This window comes from Pseudonaja textilis, chromosome 1 (assembly GCF_049901715.1).
Source record: "Pseudonaja textilis isolate UNSWEBS1 chromosome 1, rPseTex1.2, whole genome shotgun sequence".
NCBI lineage: Eukaryota > Metazoa > Chordata > Lepidosauria > Squamata > Elapidae > Pseudonaja > Pseudonaja textilis.
The window spans coordinates 189,581,833-189,600,006 of record NC_141990.1 but is presented as its reverse complement, the minus strand read 5'-3'; the positions used below and the strand labels follow the sequence as shown (position 1 = coordinate 189,600,006).

Genomic DNA, 18,174 nt, shown 5'->3' with positions numbered 1-18,174 from the left:
AAGTAGGACACTACCTTCTCCCATACTTCGTATTCAAGAGTTTTGTGCTTCCTTAGTTAGACCCAAGTGAAATTTGTGATGAAATAATGAAATAATCCTCTACTGCAGGGCTGTCAAATTCACTGATGCGTCACACGTTGGCCATGGCCACGCCCAATTTAGCGAAGGGGGAAAAAGTCACGATATGTCACATGACACCGCCGTGATGACATGAGTTGGACAGCTCTGATCTACTGGATCAATGCCATCTCTGCTCTATGTGCCTTTTTGCAATTTTACTTCCACTTCAAAAGCAGCCCACTTTTCCTCCTTGGGAACTTTCTTGCAAGCAGCATGTTTTTCCTAAAACTTTTGCTGCCCCATCTGCAGTGTCCAGTAGTCTCCATCTTGTCTGCCAACCACCATGTCCCTGGTCAATTCTTTCCCCTCTTTGGATTTTTTCCCTCGGGTCAACATCCTGATCTGTGTCTTACTCTGCAGGGCCAGCCTTCTGTGTCATTTTGCCTCAGCTTAGGAGCATGTATCTTCTCTACTGCCTTAACTGTACCCTAATGCTCCTTTTCTCTACTAACTTACTTAAGAGGGGAACTGTCTTCTCCTCAGAAGGTTAGCTGTATAACTTGACACTGCTGAAGTTGCCAAAATACAGAGTGTTGTTCACAGCTGACAAAAGGGCTCACAAAAAAGCATTTTCCTTATTTTTGTTTTATTAAGCCCTAGAATGTGTCACAAGCAATTTATCCAGAAATTTTCACACCTACAAAATGTTCATCTGGCCAGAAAGCTGGGATGAAAAAAAAAATCAATTAAAATCCTCAGTATTATCTGCCACCAATTAAAGATCAATACAGATAGTCCTCCCTTAATCACCACAAATGAGAGTGGCAACTCCGTCACTGTGGATTAAAGTGAAACATCATGTTAAGCACACGAGGCTTATGATGTCAGGTCACTGTCCGTTAAGCAGATCAGCTGTGGTTCTTAAGTGAGATATCCCATGATCCATGATTTGCACTTTTACTACCAACTTTTTTATCGATTCTGCTTGTGACAAGCCACAAATAGCAATCACACAGTCGTGGAATGTTGTGACTGTAGTACAGTAAATGCATCTCAATTGTGAAGCACCCAAATGACAATCATGTGGCTATGGGAAGTTAATAACGGTTCAAGGACCAGTTGTAAAGTTACTTTTTGCAGCAGCTTTGTAACATCACATGGTCGCTAAACAGGGCAGACATTAACCAAGGACTACCTCCAGTAGTTACCGTACAGGCTTTTTCCAGAATGCACGCAGGCTCTAATGTCTGGAAAGAAAGGTTGTATTTAAGAGCTTTTTATAGCCTTTGCAAATATTTTTCCCCCCTTCCATTCAATTGTGTCCAATTTTTGGAGACTGTATGGACAAGACCTTTGGCAAGGTTTTTTTTTTTAAAAAAAGTGGTTTGCCATCGCCTCCTCCTAGGGCTGAGAGAATGTGACTGATCCCAGAACACCTGTTCTGGCCTGTCAGCCGCTGGCCCCTCCAGCATCAGATGAGGGGGTGGTGTGAGAGTTAGGGTCAGCATCAAGGCAACCTGAGAGCTCTGAGAGGGAAGAGAGAATGGAGTTGGGAGAGAGGGAGAGGCGGAGCCTGGCCGCCCGTCAGCCCTCAAATGGAGAGTCAACAGCCTCCAGGTCTGGAAGTGGCTGATGAGGAAGAGGAGGAATAGCTGGGTCCAATGCCTGATGTGCGGCTGAGCAGAAGGCAGAGGAGAGGAGAGCAGTGGAAATCTGTGGGCCGATCCTTGGGACAGAAGAGCTAATGAAGCCCCAGCCTACATCTGGAGATAAAAGGCAGGGGGTGGAGATGAACAGATGTGGCAGACAATTTTTCATGTCCTGGCCAGCCAGACTCGCTAGCCTGAGTTGAGACAGAAACTTTTTGCTGGGGCTGTTGGAGCTCCTAATAAAGGAATCATTGATTTAAACACAGAGGGTTTGCCGTGTTTGGGGAACTGGGTCAGAACAACATCCAGCTGACTTTGTGCCCAAGGCAGAACTAGAACTCATGGTCTCCTAGTTTGTAGCCTGGTGCCTGTTACTAAAGAGGCTCTCCTACAAATATTAACTAGTTGCAAATAAAATGACACATCTAACACTTTATTTGGAAAACACTGATTGATCGGAAAATATCGTTCCAACACAGGACTGCATTTTCATATTTACAGTATGAAGACTCACCTCCACTTAGTAGTTTCATAACCAACCAAAGTTCATCCTTGACCACAAAAGATGTATAATACGTAACTACGTTGGGATGGCTGCATTGACTCATGGCTTGGATTTCTTTCTATAAAGGAAGCAAAATACGACATAATAGTCTTGCAAGGAAAAATGTACGGTTATCCTAGCTATTTGCTGTCAGGAACTAAATAACAGTGGATGAGATTAGGAAATGTTAAATTCATCATTTAAGAACATTGTGCTTGGAAATTTCAGAGAAAAATAATGCGACTAAACTGAATGTCTATCAAAGGAAAGTCCTTCTGAGATACTGACTTGCAATCATCTCTAGCAGTTTTGATTAGTTAATTACAATTCCAACTTATTTTTTTAAGAAAAATGCAGCTTTTTTTTCCGCTCAAGTCAAACAAAACATTTTGATCACCCAAAACGTGATTTGTTTTCTATGCTTCTTACAAACTGATACTTGAAACTTTTGGTTTGAGTCACTGTAATATTACCAACATATTCTCAATATTTCAGAGGAAATGGTATTTGTTATATCTAAATCATAACACACTAGAATTAATGAATATACATTGTCAATATGAGGGGTCCTTGGTGCTCTTGGAGCTTAGTTGTTTTCTTGCAGATGTTTCATTACCCAAACAAGATAAGATCTAGCACTGATATTACCTAGTTTGGCTAATGAAACACCAAGCACCAAGAATCCCTCATTTCAACCCCGAGCTACAAATATTCTCTCTTATTGATATATTTTAGATAAAAATACAACTCAAAACATTTGCATGTTTCAATATCACTACGATTTTCTTCTTGCCTTAATGGACTGTTTCATCTCTTTGTTTAGTACGATTAAAATTTCTTTGACACTGTATTTATCCAGTGCAAAATAAGAAAAATGATCATTAAGATAAACGCAGCAGTAATATTTAAATGGCTTGAGTGATGATTTTGTAAGTCATACTTCATTCAGCCGAAGTCCCTTCATCTTTAAGATCAATGGGTGAATATAAGCTTTCAACAAAAGCAGACTGGTGTGTCCTTGTAAGGTCTTTCCACAGTTCTAAAGCAGATTTTTTTAAAATGTCTCTTCTAAATACAAAAGAGAAAACCCAATGTGATGCAAGTGATGTTAAATGAACCACTGACACTCCAGTGTTAAGTTAATAATACAGTTGTTAAGTGAACCTGACTTCCCCATTGACTTTGCTCATCAGAAGATCCAAAATCTAATTACATGACCCCAGGACACTGCAACTGTCATAAATATGAGTCAGTTGCCAAGTGTTTGAAATTTGATCGTGCGATCTTGGGGCTCTTGGGGTTAAGTGTGAAAAAACAATAATCAGTCACTTTTTCCAGTGCCATTCTAACCTCAAATGTTCCACTAATGACCTGTGTAAGTCAAAGACTACCTGAATAAATTACTATCTTCAGCGATGTTGTAACTTCGAAGTGTTGCTAAGCGAAAGATCGTAAGTTGAAGTTTACCTGTACCATAGCTAAAATGTAGATATAATAGGCCATAAGAATCCACACTGCTTTTTCACAGCTGTTTACTATAATTACTGTTCAAAGTTCAGGTGGAACAATCATGTGCAAGTACTGTTTATAAGACAATGAAGAACTCTTAAAAGGTTGATGAATCAGCTTGCTTATTTATTTATTGTTCATTCATTCATTCATTCATTCATTCATTCATTCATTCATTCATTCTGCTCGTTCTACCTACAAGCAATTCATCCATACTGGTCTGGCATTTTTCCAAGTTGATTCTTTTTATTGCTACGCGTTCCTGCCTGGGTTTGCAGAGCGCTGCTTGGACTACGGCGGTAGCACCACTGCCTGAAAGAGAGAAAAAAAGAAACAATGGATTAAGTTTTGTACAGCTATTTCCAACCTGTCTTCTTTAAAAGAACAACCTGGAGCTTCTCAGGAGCACATCTCTAATAAAATCAGCCTAAGAAAGAATTTGTCAGTCCCCCTTCACGCTGCACTCCAAATCATACCTACAAGGCAGAGGTCACATTCAGCAGGTTCTGACCAGTTCTGGAAAACCAGTAGCGGAAATTTTGAGTAGTTCAGAGAACCGGCCAATACCACCTCTGACTGGCCCCACCCCCATCTATTCTCTGCCTCCCGAGTCCCAGCTGATTGGCTGGGTCTTCTTTTGTTGCCCTGCACAGGAGAACGGAGATGGAAAGCAGGTTAGTGGGGTGGGGATGAAATGGGGATTTTACAATATCCCCAGGAGTGGGGAGGAAATGAGGATTTTGCGGTACCTTCCCCTGCCCACCGAGCCATGCCCACCGAGCCAAGCCCACAGAACCGGTAGTAAAAACTTTTGAATCCCACCACTGCTACAAGGAACATTGCATGTACATGCCCAAAGGCCCCATTCCAAAGAATTAAATGCAACCCCAGGGTTCCCCCAAAACATTAATGCGAATTAAACAGAAAGCAAAGAATGTTGAATACTTGTACACAGACTCTCCACAGACTAATGCCCATCATGGTCACCATTTTATAAAAGCATGTGCAATGTGCTTCAACATTTAAAAAATGCCTATCAGCCCACCCACCCCGAAGGTTGTCTACCCCTGCTTTTGTATATTTCCAAAGCAGGCAGTCAAACAACAGAGATACAAAACTATTTTCTGCAACTAAACTAGTAATATAATGGCTCATTCATCCTTAGAATTTGAAATATTCTAAGAAATTTGACCTCATTATTGTTCCCACCCACCGAGAAGAAAAATGGATTTGCAGTAGAACAATGAAAGAATAATTCGGCCCAACCATTTCATATTCAAAAGGCTTCATTATTAAACATTTATTCTTTTTGTTGTTTGCTATACTTTACTGGAGAATTGAATTAGCCTTAGCAAGAAGAGGACTCATTTTTCGACTTTATCTGATTTCTGTCCCTGATTGGAACTGTAGTTACAATATTCTGACCTTACCCAAATGATTGCAGACAAAAGCTCAGTGAATAAAAGAGACCTGGTAGGAAAATCACGTGAAATTTGAAGTTCATTTGAGGTCATAGTTAAGCAAATGGTTCTTTTGTTTTTCTGAAGGGCTGGTAAGAACATGGGTTCCTGGAAAGTTGCAAGTGCTTTCAATGACAAAATGGAGCATCTGTGGAGAGATACGATCATATATTTTCTCCAAACTCAGGAAAAAATATCAAGAAGCCATAATTTGCAGAACAGTACTCTTCAATAAAGATTGTCTTAAAAACCAACAATCCACATAGAAAATTGTGTAGCGTAAAAGCACGCTGAAATATTTGAAAGCACCTGACCATTCCCATCTCTATTTCTGATTAACTCAAGCTTTAAAATGACAAACAACACTTAGCATTCCTGCACAAAAAAATCCATGAACAGAAACACTTCTGTGGAATACTACAACTGATCTTCTCAAACAGTGGCTTCTGCTCTGCTTGTCCATCTTGGAAGTCCTAAACAAATACAACATGCACATAAAAAGCCTTTTGTTAACAAGCTTTACAATGAAAACTCAGTTGTGTGCTTGGAGCAAAACAATAGGTCCCTCTTGGCTCCAATCAATCAACAGAACTGACATAACCTCATGACTGGAAACTATTGTTCGTGTTTTAATTGATGTTTGGTAACTAATTTAGAAATAGGATGTTCTGTATGCAATATGCATCCTGCCATGGTTTAAAGACAAAAATTGCAGCTCATAATATCTACTCAATTAAGATTGCTAATAAACATACGCTAAGCCAATATTAGGGGACAAGTGCTTTGACGCACTAATTAATTGTACCATTTTCTCCCCCAATAATTACTTTTAAAAAATTAAATGAACTGTGCTTGGAAACACTCATTGCTGCTCTCCTTCCATGGATTTATGAAGTACAAAATAATTACCAACCAATTTTGTGTATTATTTTTTTTTAATGCATTTTAATCTGTTGTTTTTCATGATGGATGATTGTAATGTTTTCAATGTTTTAATGTTGTTAGCCCTCCCAGAGTCATTGGATACAAGATGAGTGTCAAATAAATTTTATAAATAAATAATAAATAATAAGTAAGTAATACGATTGCTATTATCTGTCTGATACAGGGCACTTAACGTGGATAATAACAAAAATATAACCACTCAAAATTATATATAACACTTAACATTACTATTTGTCATGCCCTTGTTAGAATCGGATTCTGAGGGAGAGGAGGAACAGCCAATAGAGAGTGGAGGTGTGGCTCTGGAGGTTGTGGAGGAGGCTGGGGAAGGGCAGAGGCCATCTAGGCAGTTAAGAGGAAGAACCAGGCCCATCCCCTCTTCATCCTAGGACACGCAGGGAGGAACGGAAAAGGAAACAACTTGGCTTAAGAGAGAGGAAGTGGCCATGATCCCCCGCACTGGTTGCAGCTGGGGAGAATAGAGACAGTTAAAACACAGTATTGCCAGAAGCAATAATAAAGCATGCTTTATTTTGGGCTGAAATTATCTTGACTGGCGTCCTTCCAACAGACTGTGCCTTATTATCTTATCTCCTTGAAGTTGGTAATTACTTATCCTGGTCCCTTGTGGAAATTCTTTCATTGTAGTTTGTTTTGGTTTTTTATTTCACCTCTATCTGATCATTACGTTCAGACTGTATTGCTTTCTTTTGAAGACTATTTTTGAATAAGTTTTATCTCCAACTGAGAATTATTGAACAGCGGGGCCAAGTTGGAGGCATTAAAGGACATTTATTTACGTTTTGGATTTGGTTACGTTTGTGTTATACTCCAGGTCATCACATTATTAAAACTAACTTGTATTTCAAAACTTGGTTGAAGGAGACATGGCAACTATTAGATCCCAATCTTAATCTTTTCCTGATCGAAGACCTAAATCCTAGACAAGAAGTGGGATGCCTCAGCATAAATGAATTAAGAACACATTTCAGATGAAAGTTGTCAAGAAGTTCAAGTAAGACTCACAAGAAAAACTGGTCCATCCTAGCATGTGGACATGATAGATATCAGAACCTGAACTATAATATCAGAACAATTCTGCTGCAATTTTTTTCCCAATTATGGAACAAACATAGAAGCTGATGCAAACTCAAGACAATTATGCCTTATTCAACAAAACTAAATTAAGGCTAGTTTGATGCATTGCGTGATATGTAAAAAGGCCCCCAAGACAAAAGGAAATTGCTTCAAAGCGATGCGTCCAATCCGTAATGAAAGCGTACCATCCAAATTCAATTAGCTTGATATCGGTCAGGCTAGAATCCCAACCCAACCTTCAAATAAGTTGATGATAATGCAGATAGTAATGAGCTAGTCAGTGGGGGCACTTGCATTTGAAACTTTTTTCCCTCTGATTTCTTCTTCCACTCTATATTTCACTTCCACTTATACGTAAGTCTTTGGTTTAATTGTTGATCAATTTGTTGTCTCTGTTCTTGCTTTTTGTCACTTTTTTTAGTCTGGCATTTTGTGTTTTAATTATGGATTGATATTTTTATGTCACTTTTCACATTGTGTAGGTATTCTCTGCTACATACATTTTTAAATAAATAATGTTTAAAATAGAAATGGAGAAATAACTGTTCAAACAAAATAAAATGCTAATTATTGTTTGATTCAATTGTTTGAACCATAGCCCATTTAGACAATTGTACATTTGTGACCATTTGATCAAGAAATAGGCAACTGGATCAGGGGTCCAAACAGATCGTAAAATTAATTGCTCTATATTGAGCACTCAAGCATTCCCACCCAGCCATTTCCCCAGCATTCAGTAAAACAGAGGGAAAAAAGATACTCAGCATTCAAATTGTTAACAGGATATGACTTGTTGCAACGGAAAAAGCAAGCTACTGTAGAAAACAGAATTGTGCCTAAATTTATCACAAATATTTTTCTGTCCTTTTATAAGGAGGATTCTGGCTTTCTATTTACCTGGGCAACTTTAGAACTGCAATCAAGCTTGTTTGCTAATATACAACAGCAATAATAATTTAGAAGAATTTAAAACTAAAATTCTAAAAAAACAGGGCATTATATTCTTAGAACCAAACTGGATGTTAGAAGGCGAATTACCGAATTTGTTTGGAAATACAGTAAAGGAAGGGTTACTTGGTGAGAAGCTAAAAATTAAATATCTCTTGTGAAAAACAATAACAATGGGTTCTTTTTATTTATTTATTCATTGGTATCCCAGCTTTATTATTTTTACAAATAACTCAAGCTAATAAACATATTTAACACATCTTCCTCCTCCTATTTTCCCCACATCAACAGCTCTGTGAGGTGTGTTGAGCTGAGAGAGAGAGAGAGTCGGTCGAAAGTCATCCAGCTGGCTTTCAAAGCTAAGGCAGGGCAGGACTTGAATTCACAGTCTTCCCGCTTTTTAACCTGGTGTCTTAACCACTAGACCAAACTGGCTTTTATAATAATAATTACTACAATTATTAAACTATTAAAATCTAATAACTGTTTCACATTATTGGGGCCAGCTGATCAATCCAATACGGCAATCTGAGGTCCGCGACGCCGGTGATAGCATAATTCCAACACAGAGAGTCCACAAAGGCTTGAAGAAATGTTATGAGGCAAATGTTGAATTAAGTGATAAAGAAAAGATTGAGAACCACTGCTATATGGGATGGAAAGGATTAGTGCATCCATTTTTGCCAGGAATGTTAAATATTTGTGGCACAATGTTTTTTCTTCTTAATCTTCATTCTTAATCTTTTCCATGTGCTATTTTTTTATTCTAATCTGGAATAGCAATCAAATATCTACAAAAATCCTAATAATATGGTAACATTTCCATACTCATGCAGAAAAGCTACTCTTGTGCATATGTGAACAAAGAAACAATTTAGGGTTTTTCAAAGTTGGCAATTTGCGAGATGTATGCAACTCCCAGGATTCCTGGATGGGGAATACCTGGAAGGAATGCTGCTAGGAATTCTGGGAGTTGAAGTCCACAGATTTTAAAGTTGCCAAGTATGAAAAACACTGCTACAGTTCATTATCTCAATTAGGAACTTGCTGCTCAAGACTCTACAATAATTATAGAATCCCATAGCTTTTTTGTTTTTGCTAATTTGGTCATTAATTTAATGCCAGACATCAAGTGTTAAATCTGAACTTATAACCCAAGCTAATGATGCAAAGCAATGACCAAATTATCCTCTTCCCAGCTTCTTCTTACAAGATGAGATGCCCACTCAGACCTCATTATTATCAAGTGCTGCAATTCCTCTTCAATATACAGCATACTCTACTTGTATGCATTCCCTAATAACTAACACTGATAATTGTTCAAATTCTTACGTTCTAAATGAAGTCAATGGTATTACAAAATTACTCAAGAACAGCAAATTAAAATTTCACCTAGAACACTGTTCTGAATCCGTTGGGCATTGCAAACCTATTTAATATGCCAGTATCTGGTTTCATGTATATGTGTGTTTCCATGCAAAAATTTGGGCCACACATTTAACCCATGGCCCCTGAGCCACATGGGGCTCTAAACAGCTAGAAATGCAGCCCCATAAGATTGTAAGACAAATCTAGACAGCAAACTAAAATCAGAGGCATCTCCCTGCCAACAAAAGTGCTTATAGTCAAGGCTATGGTTTTCCCAGTTACAATGTATGGCTGTGAAGGTTGGACCATAAGAAAGGCTAAGCGCCAAAGAATTGAGGCCTTTGAACTATGGGGCTGGAGAAGACTCCTGCAAGTCCCTTGGACTGCAAGGCGATCGAACCGGTCGGTCCTAGAGGAGATCAACCCTGATTGCTCTTTAGAAGGCCAGATCCTGAAGATGAAACTCAAATACTTTGGCCACCTAATGAGAAGGAAGGATTCACTGGAGATGAGCCAAATGCTGGGAAAGACTTAGGGCAAAAAAAGAAAGGGACGACAGAGAATGAGGTGGCTGGATGGAGTCACTGAAGCAGTAAGCATGAGCTTAAATGGACTCCAGAGGATGGTAGAGGACAAGAAGGCCTGGAGGAATGTTGTCCATGGGGTTGCGATGGGTCGGACATGACTTCGCAACTAACAACAAGAAGATTGTAAATTTCACATTATTATATGATTTATATTATCTATCAATCTAATCTAATCTAATCTAATCTGATCTAATCTAATCTAATCAAGGCAATGTTACATTAGCCAGCAACTACAATTATTTGTCTGCCTTAACACTGCTAACCTGTTCGGTTCTCACTTGTGTGCTATCCATCCTGCATCACAGTATCATTTGAGGCTTTTCTCCTCTACCAAAGCCACCTTGCAGATAGGTGTTGCATACAGAAATTTGGTCCAGTGCCGGCAGGGATCTGACCATCCACACGACGCACCAACTCATCTTCCCACTAAAGTGGCATCTATAGGGACTTCTGGTTTGAGCTTCTTCAGCGACAGACCGAAACCTCGTCACTGCAAGGCTTCGATCCGTGCTCGCCGCTGGAGTGCCCCAAGCCGGCTGGTTTCGAGGCTAAGCCACCCCATAGAGGTGGTGAAGAAGGGGGAGACTGCCAGCAGGGTTGAGGAGAGCCGCATCTCTCCTCCCCAGCTGGCCATCACTCTCTTTCCCGAAGGCGGTTGCAGCGGTGGTCAGAAATGGCCACCACAAAGAAGAACTCGACCAGAAAAGAATGTGCAGGAGGAAGATAAGAAGAGAAAGTTTTGACTGACCAGGTCAAACAGAAAAAGCAACAAATAAGGTACCCTGGAATTGAAACTTAAAAAACAATAACATTATTCCCTAAGAAGATTTTTAAGCTATGAAGGAGAGAGAAAAGGGAAAAGATTTGGTTTTCTCCTTTTCCTATACTGACAGCTAAGAGACTTAAGCAAGAAATTGGAAAAAAAAAATCCACTTTGACATCAATAGGCATTTAATGCTGAAAATAAAAAGTCAAAGAGATAATAAAGATTTCTGGATAATTAAAAGCTTTTGAAAACAGGAAAGGAGAGAAAAAGAATAAAAGGGTAGGATCTGGAAGGGAGGAGACTGCCTGGAATTAAAAAAGAACTTCCAGCAAACTCTCAACAAGACTTCCAAAAGATACATTCTAACTGAAATATCGCAACAAAAACCCCAGGAAGAGAAAGTCAAAAAAAGAAATAAAATATAACTCAGGATTATCTGGATTACTTGATGATTTCTGGATTCTTGGTTATTGTTTTGAATGACTAAAATCAATCGGGTGGTTGTTTAAAACTGTTTAAAATGGCTCCACTTTTAGAAGAACTGAAAATGGAACTTAAAAAGTACAAAGAAGATGCACAAGAAGGGAGAGGTTCTTTTGGCTTCGTATTTCAGTTTTTAGAAATGGAGATTTGGAATTATGAGAAACAACAAGAAATGCCTGCAGAACAAGAAGATTGCGACAAAGAAGAAGCCATCTTTAATGAACAAGTAATCTTAGATGGGGGAAAAAAGGAAAGGGGGGAAAGAGAATGGAAAGTTTAAGATTGGGAAAAACAACTCAAAAAAATAGAGTGAAAAATAAGTATAAAATCAGAAAGCAACAGAAGAGGGAAATGCAGAAGAGAGAATTAGAACTAGAGAGACAAGGGGGTAAAAAGAGGAGGTAAAAGATGAGAGGGAAGAAAGAAAGGAAGTTATAAAGGACAGAAGCAAAATATAGAGAAACAGGGCCTATTTAGAGATAATGGGTGAAAACATGGAATGAGGGTTTATAATTACATATATTTACAATCCTTTTTAAAAAAAAGAATATAGTGTGTATTATAAGAATGTGCCAAGCAGAATTCAATTGGAAATTATCTATTATGTATTATATTGAAGGTCATAAACTTAAGGTATATACTGAAGTTTAAATAAGAGTTGAATGGATGTAATTAAAAGATATAAAGGTGTCATACTCCAATTAGTAACTACAGGAGAAAATTTGTTTAATGAGAAAAGATAATATGAAATTGAAACAGAACAGACAAAAGTATAAATATAATGATTTGAATTGAGATGAGATAATCAAAATAAAATTGAGAAAATTAAAAGAGGGGAAAAACTATATAAAAAATGTAAAATAGTATAAGATAAGGAATAGAATACAAAAAGGAGCATGAAATTGAGTTTTGTGTCTGTATAAAGAAGTTCAACCCGGGACCATGCTATTTTCAAAAAAGATGTTTTACTTGTATTTTGCGTGTGAAAACCCAAATAAAACTTTATTTTAAAAAAAATAAAAAAATTAATACCACAATAAAGTGGTATCTATTTATCAACTCACATAAAACATGCTTTTGAACTGCTAAGTGGACAGAAGTTGAGGCATATGATGGGAGCTCAGCCTGCCACGGAGTGCTAGGACTTCAACTGCCCGAGCAAAGACCATTTCCAGCTTCATTAAGCCACAGAGCCATCGTGCCTCCTTATATATAATAGCTGTAATATATATTTTATATGTAGCCACAGACAACTCCTCTTTCCTCATTGTGGCAAGCCAAAAGGTTGGACACCCATGGTCTAGGCACTCCTACTCTAACTGGCTACTATAGTTGAATGAAAGGAAGGAAGGAAGAACAGCTAAATCAACCTTTACAGAGGAACATATTTTTGGCAAATTTGGATGATTCTTACTATTTATTTGCAGGGTTGCTGTTTTTACTGATTCAAAGTAAGAAACGATAAATATAGGTTGTTTGCACTTAGTTACTGACCTCAAGTGCCACCAGCAACTCAATCACCAAGCCACACAAATCTCTAAGCAAAAATTCATGTGACCATGAAAATCACCCTGGTCATTAAGTGAGGCATCGTGTGACCATCGTGTGAGGCACCGTGTGACATTACTTTGGCCTTCTCCATTAATTCTGCTGATCGGAAGCTGGTTGTGAAATTCTCAAATGGGGATCACGTGACTGTGAGATGCTGCAACAATTGTAAATGTGTGCCAGTTGTAAATCACCCCAAATGGCAATCTCATACCCGTAAATGCAAGATGTGCATTCTTGCATTACAGATTGCTAAACAAGGCAGTCAATAAATGAGGGCTACCAGGACAAAGGTTTGGATATTCTTTCAGTTCCTTTAATGCTATGCTTCTTTTTCTTTCCTGTAAAGTTGTTAGGCTCCCCCGCCCCCCCCCCCAAAAAAATTAACTGACTCATTAGGCTACAATATCAGGTGAGCACAATTCCACAAACACTCTGCTCCTTCTAGTCTCCCCTCGGGTTATAACTGTTGGTTTATTTATTTCAAAGAAAGAGATTCCTCTGAACAGCTCGTTTGAGCATTTGAAAATGGAAGTGATTCATTCAGACAAAATGGGAGAAAGTTATAGAAAAAACTTAATGCTCTGAACTAGAGATTTTGCCTATGAAAAATAGTGTTAAGAAATGAATACAATATGGAACTCCTAAAAATCAAAGCAAGATCCAGAAGAGTAAGAAAAAGATCTGCTAAAATTGCCCCCTAATGAGTTGGGTCTGGAAAAGAGCATCCAAGATCACTACATTATAATATCCAGAGACGTGCTTATGCAACAATGACAGCTATGGGAGAGTTCTTGGAAGAAAATCTTTTCTCAAACTTCCCATCACAGATATTGTGTAAAGTGTGCAAAAGGAAATGCTAAGAAGACTGAAACATTTTGAAACCAAGTGCTTTGGACTGATGAAACAAAAATTGAATTATTCAGCCCCAACCACACAAGACACATTTGAAGGGGGGAAAAAAGACTGAAAATTTAGAGAGAGAGAGAGAGAGAGAGAGAGATTAAAAAAAACAGCTTGCCAACTATTAAATACAGGAGTAACTTGTATGCCTCGTGGTTGTGTGGCAGTCTTGGTGCATGTAATATTCTAACTGGACATTCTAGATTAGAAGCTGATGTCCTGCAGAAAGTGAGGAAACTAAAGCTGAAAAGAGGCTGGATAATTAGCAAGGAAAGAATCTAAACTCCCAATCAACCAAGAAGTATTTACAGGAATAAAAGGTAGAGGTTTTGGAATGGCCTTCAGTCTCGGATTTCAGTATTATTGAACATCTGTAGTATAATTTACACATGTGATACATGCAAAGAAACCTAAGAATTTTTTTTAAGCTAGGTGAGTTTTACAAGGGGGAGTGGGGAAAATTGCGAAAGCAATAGTGGAAAGGCTTTTGGTTGGCTACGACTAACATTTGGAAGTTGTCGTTCCTGCAAAATAAGGTATTATGCCTTATAGACTAAAAGAATGTCCTAATACAGGTAGGGAAATTCCTGGAATTAAGTATAAATGTTTTTGTCTACAATTCCCATATCTTCAATCAGCATGATCAATGGTTAGAGTCTGAGGTTAGATCATGACCTCTGGAGTGAGTGATATTAATAAGAAAAACCATGTGACCTAGCTTGAGTCAGTTTCCTGACTTCAAAAGGATCAGGGCAGGGATATCCAAATGTATTGTATGGAACATGGAACTGGATCTCATATAAAGTTTGGAAACAGCATCATATCCTGATACCAGCAACTAGCCTTCCCATTTGTGAAACAAGTCCACCAAATGCTCCCCAGTTCCAGATGATCAATGGCTTCAAGTTACCCAGCAGATTCGGCAGACAAGAGTGGCTATCAATCCTGACAAACAATTGGGTTTTTACAGTGGTGCGATTCAACCGGTGTAACAACCGGTTCGGTCAAACCTGTCCAAATGGGTAGAATCCCGCCCCTGGGTTTTTATATCCATACCATGCAAAATCATAAATACAATACAGGCAATCCCTCTTTAGCAACCGTAATTTGGACTGAGAATTGAGTCATTAAACAAAGTAGTTGCTGTGTGAAACCACCACGAGGCATACAATCTAACTTCAGCTTTCCTTTGTTTTACAGACCTGTGAAGGTCACAAATTCAAGGACTGCTTATAAATTTACTTTTTCATCATTGTTGTGATTGTGAACAGTTGCTAAATGAGGCTGTCACTAAACAAGAAGCTGTTATTGTCCCAATGACCAGCCTCTATTACCTATAATCTGCATATTGTATTTGCAAGGAAAGTAATTCATTCTGAAGGTGAGAGAATGAAAAGACCACAGCTAAAGTTTTGAATTCAATGTTCCAGAAAATTTCAATGGACATACACCAAAGCATACAGTTGATACTACAGTAGAATTCAAATTAGTATGTTTATTCATACAAAAAGAAAAAAATCCGATTTGGTGCATTATTACTTCTCATAATTCTGCAGAATATATATAGTTATCCTTCAAATTTGAAGTTATCCTTCAAATATTTAAGCATGTGCATATTCCTAACATGTGATCTCGATTGTCTAACACATGATGTACATGATTTCTTAACATTTGACCAATTTTCTGGCAGAGGAATTGCAAACTAGTTTTGGTGAACAGAGTGTGGTATTTGAGATTATGTGGAAATACTGTTCACCTGAGGAAGTCTGTTCCTCCTTGAAAACTAATACTTTTACCAGGCCAGCAAAAAACCTAAGCACGAACACATGCATACGCAACACACACACACACACACACACACACACCCCTCTCAAAGTATAGTCCTTGCTAGTAATTTGGTTTCAAAATCACTTCATCAGGAACAGAAACAGGATGTACTCCGCTCAACCTTGTTACTAGCAAAAAAAAAAAGAAAAAGAAAACGGATGACGACAAGGAAGTACAGCATGGATTTTTAAGTCAACTTCTCATCTGTGTTCAGGCTTTTGCAGAATCCAGCCAACTCCTGCAGTAGCTTTTTGTATCCCTTTCCAACTAAGTGAAAGAACTATTGACAAGGAACATAAGATCCATTGGCAAAGATAATAGTGTTCTTCCTCTTCAGTCCCAAAGGCGTTTATGGAGCCAATCTTCCAGATGTAAAAGGATAAAACTGTTCTCTGAAAGAGCTGCTTCTCATTGGCTTGCATTCGTCAACTACTTTCCCCCAGCAGACAGTAGGAGGCCCTCTTAATAGTAACAGATTAGAGTTACCTTTAGAATAGACTGCGATAGAAACATATAGAAACAGGATCATAGCTTGAATAATATCAGGCAACTAAATCATTTTTCTTCCTCAGGAAAACACTTCATCCCCCCTGGGAGAAAACAGTCAATTAAAAATAGACTTCAAATGTCTGGATAAAATCATATATTTTATAGACAAACACAATACAGAAGCCTGATGATGGCAGATGAGATTCTGCCGAAACATTGCTACAACTTTAAAAGCACAACTATAATGATGTGGGAATATACCCAAACAAAGCTGAATACCATACATGTAAGTACCCGCGAAAACTTTACACACACACACACATATATATACACATACACACATATACTTATACATACATACATACTTACATACATACATACATACATACATACATACATACATATTAATTTTAATGGAAGAATATAGTTGTATGTCTGTATGGAGCTGTTGTCAAAACAGTTGATCAAACTTCAACCTCAAGTCTGCATTTCAGCCAAATGGCAGGTTCTAAAGCGGTCGATCTCACCTGACTGAACAATATAGAAACCAGGCTATTTTTTTCTCTCCAGAAAAGATAAAAACTTAATTTATTAAGTGGCAATACATGTGTTTGTAGAGTTACCTCTCTTGGCAGGTAAGAATGACAAAGCAGTCTCGCTTTATTAAAACATGCCATGCAACTTATACAAATGGTTTCCCAATTGCAATATTAATGCAATATCAGAGGTTTTCAATTCAATTGTATAGAATGTGAAGGATGTATGTTTTGGTTTTCTTTTTTATAGTTTTCTTTTGTATAATTTATACTGAAGATGGCATTTAATTTCATTGTATGAGGTGCAATAATAATAAAGTACTACTACGACTACTACTGTGGCAAACATGGTAGTACAATCAGTTGGAAGTTTGGAAATCACAATATAGAATTAGTTTGGTAGTTGACTAGCAATGTAACGAACAGATCTTTGGGTTTCTGCTATGGAAGAAAACCATTTTCCATACAAATACTGATAAAACCCCTTATTACACCATAAACCTGTCGTATTAAAATTTGATGCTGATAACGTATGTAAGCATCTAGTGCATTGCTGGAAATCTAATGTTCTTTTTTCTCCCAACAGAACTAGGAATTTGCTATTTTGTTGCTTGGTCTCTCAAAGACACAAGCAATGACCCACAGAAACTAAAAAAACAAGTGTGTGTGTGTTGGGGGGAGAACTATGATAATGTGCATGTACTAAGTAGAGACACAATGGCTGTAACTCAAAATTCATTCATGAATTAAATATCCCTAGTTGCAATCTTTCTAGAATGGGCTGGAACAGTATTACACAAAACTCATTGGAAAAAAGTGCTGTGTAGTAATTAAGGTAAGAGAGAAAACATTTCAATTTATGCAGTCTGAGCCATGATGTCATTCAAGCGGCCTTATGGGAAGCCATGTCTCAGCCCTCAGGATCTAAGGCCAGTATAGTAAAACAACTGGCCTCCTTTTGCATATCTACCTCTAGCTTTACCTGATCTATTCTCCAAACACAAGATAAATGATTCTTCCTTGTCATGCCACCCTCTCAATAACCTTGTGCTGTAGAAAAAGCTGTATTACAATGGTTGGATTCAAACCAGTGGTGGTATTCAGTAGGTTCGCACAGGTTCAGCAAGGATTTGTGTGGGTCGCCAAACCGGTAGTAACTTCTGGCTGGCCATGCCCCCGACCAAGTCGCCCATCCCCTCCCTGCCCAGTCAGTCCTTATCGCGCATGCACAACATCACATGCTTGCCCAACATTGCTGACTGCGTTCTTCCCTGCCCAATCATTCCTTAAGTTTTTTTTTTTCCCCCTCCTGATAATCAACTGTTCCTACATTCAGCTTTGCCAGGATTCCCCTCCCTGCCTTACTGCTTCACCCAGGCGGCTATCTATCTTTTGCCTTGCTGGGCCTGAGGGAAGCTTCCTGGGAGCAAAACACCCCCCGGGAGGCTTCCATG

The 18,174-nt window shown here is 38.4% G+C and overlaps 1 protein-coding gene across 5 annotated transcripts in view; it reads right to left on the bottom strand.

Annotated features, from left to right (window-relative positions):
- The window catches only part of STK39 (serine/threonine kinase 39), a 138,902-nt gene that overhangs the window by 85,306 nt on the left and 35,422 nt on the right, over positions 1–18,174 (bottom strand). For all 5 annotated transcript variants that reach the window (XM_026697107.2, XM_087920004.1, XM_087920006.1 and 2 more), the window contains 2 exons: positions 3,962–4,074; positions 2,224–2,332 (listed from right to left, as the gene is read on the bottom strand). In XM_026697107.2, coding sequence (XP_026552892.1) covers positions 2,224–2,332; positions 3,962–4,074 — 222 coding nt within the window. The remainder of the gene's footprint in view (positions 1–2,223; positions 2,333–3,961; positions 4,075–18,174) is intronic.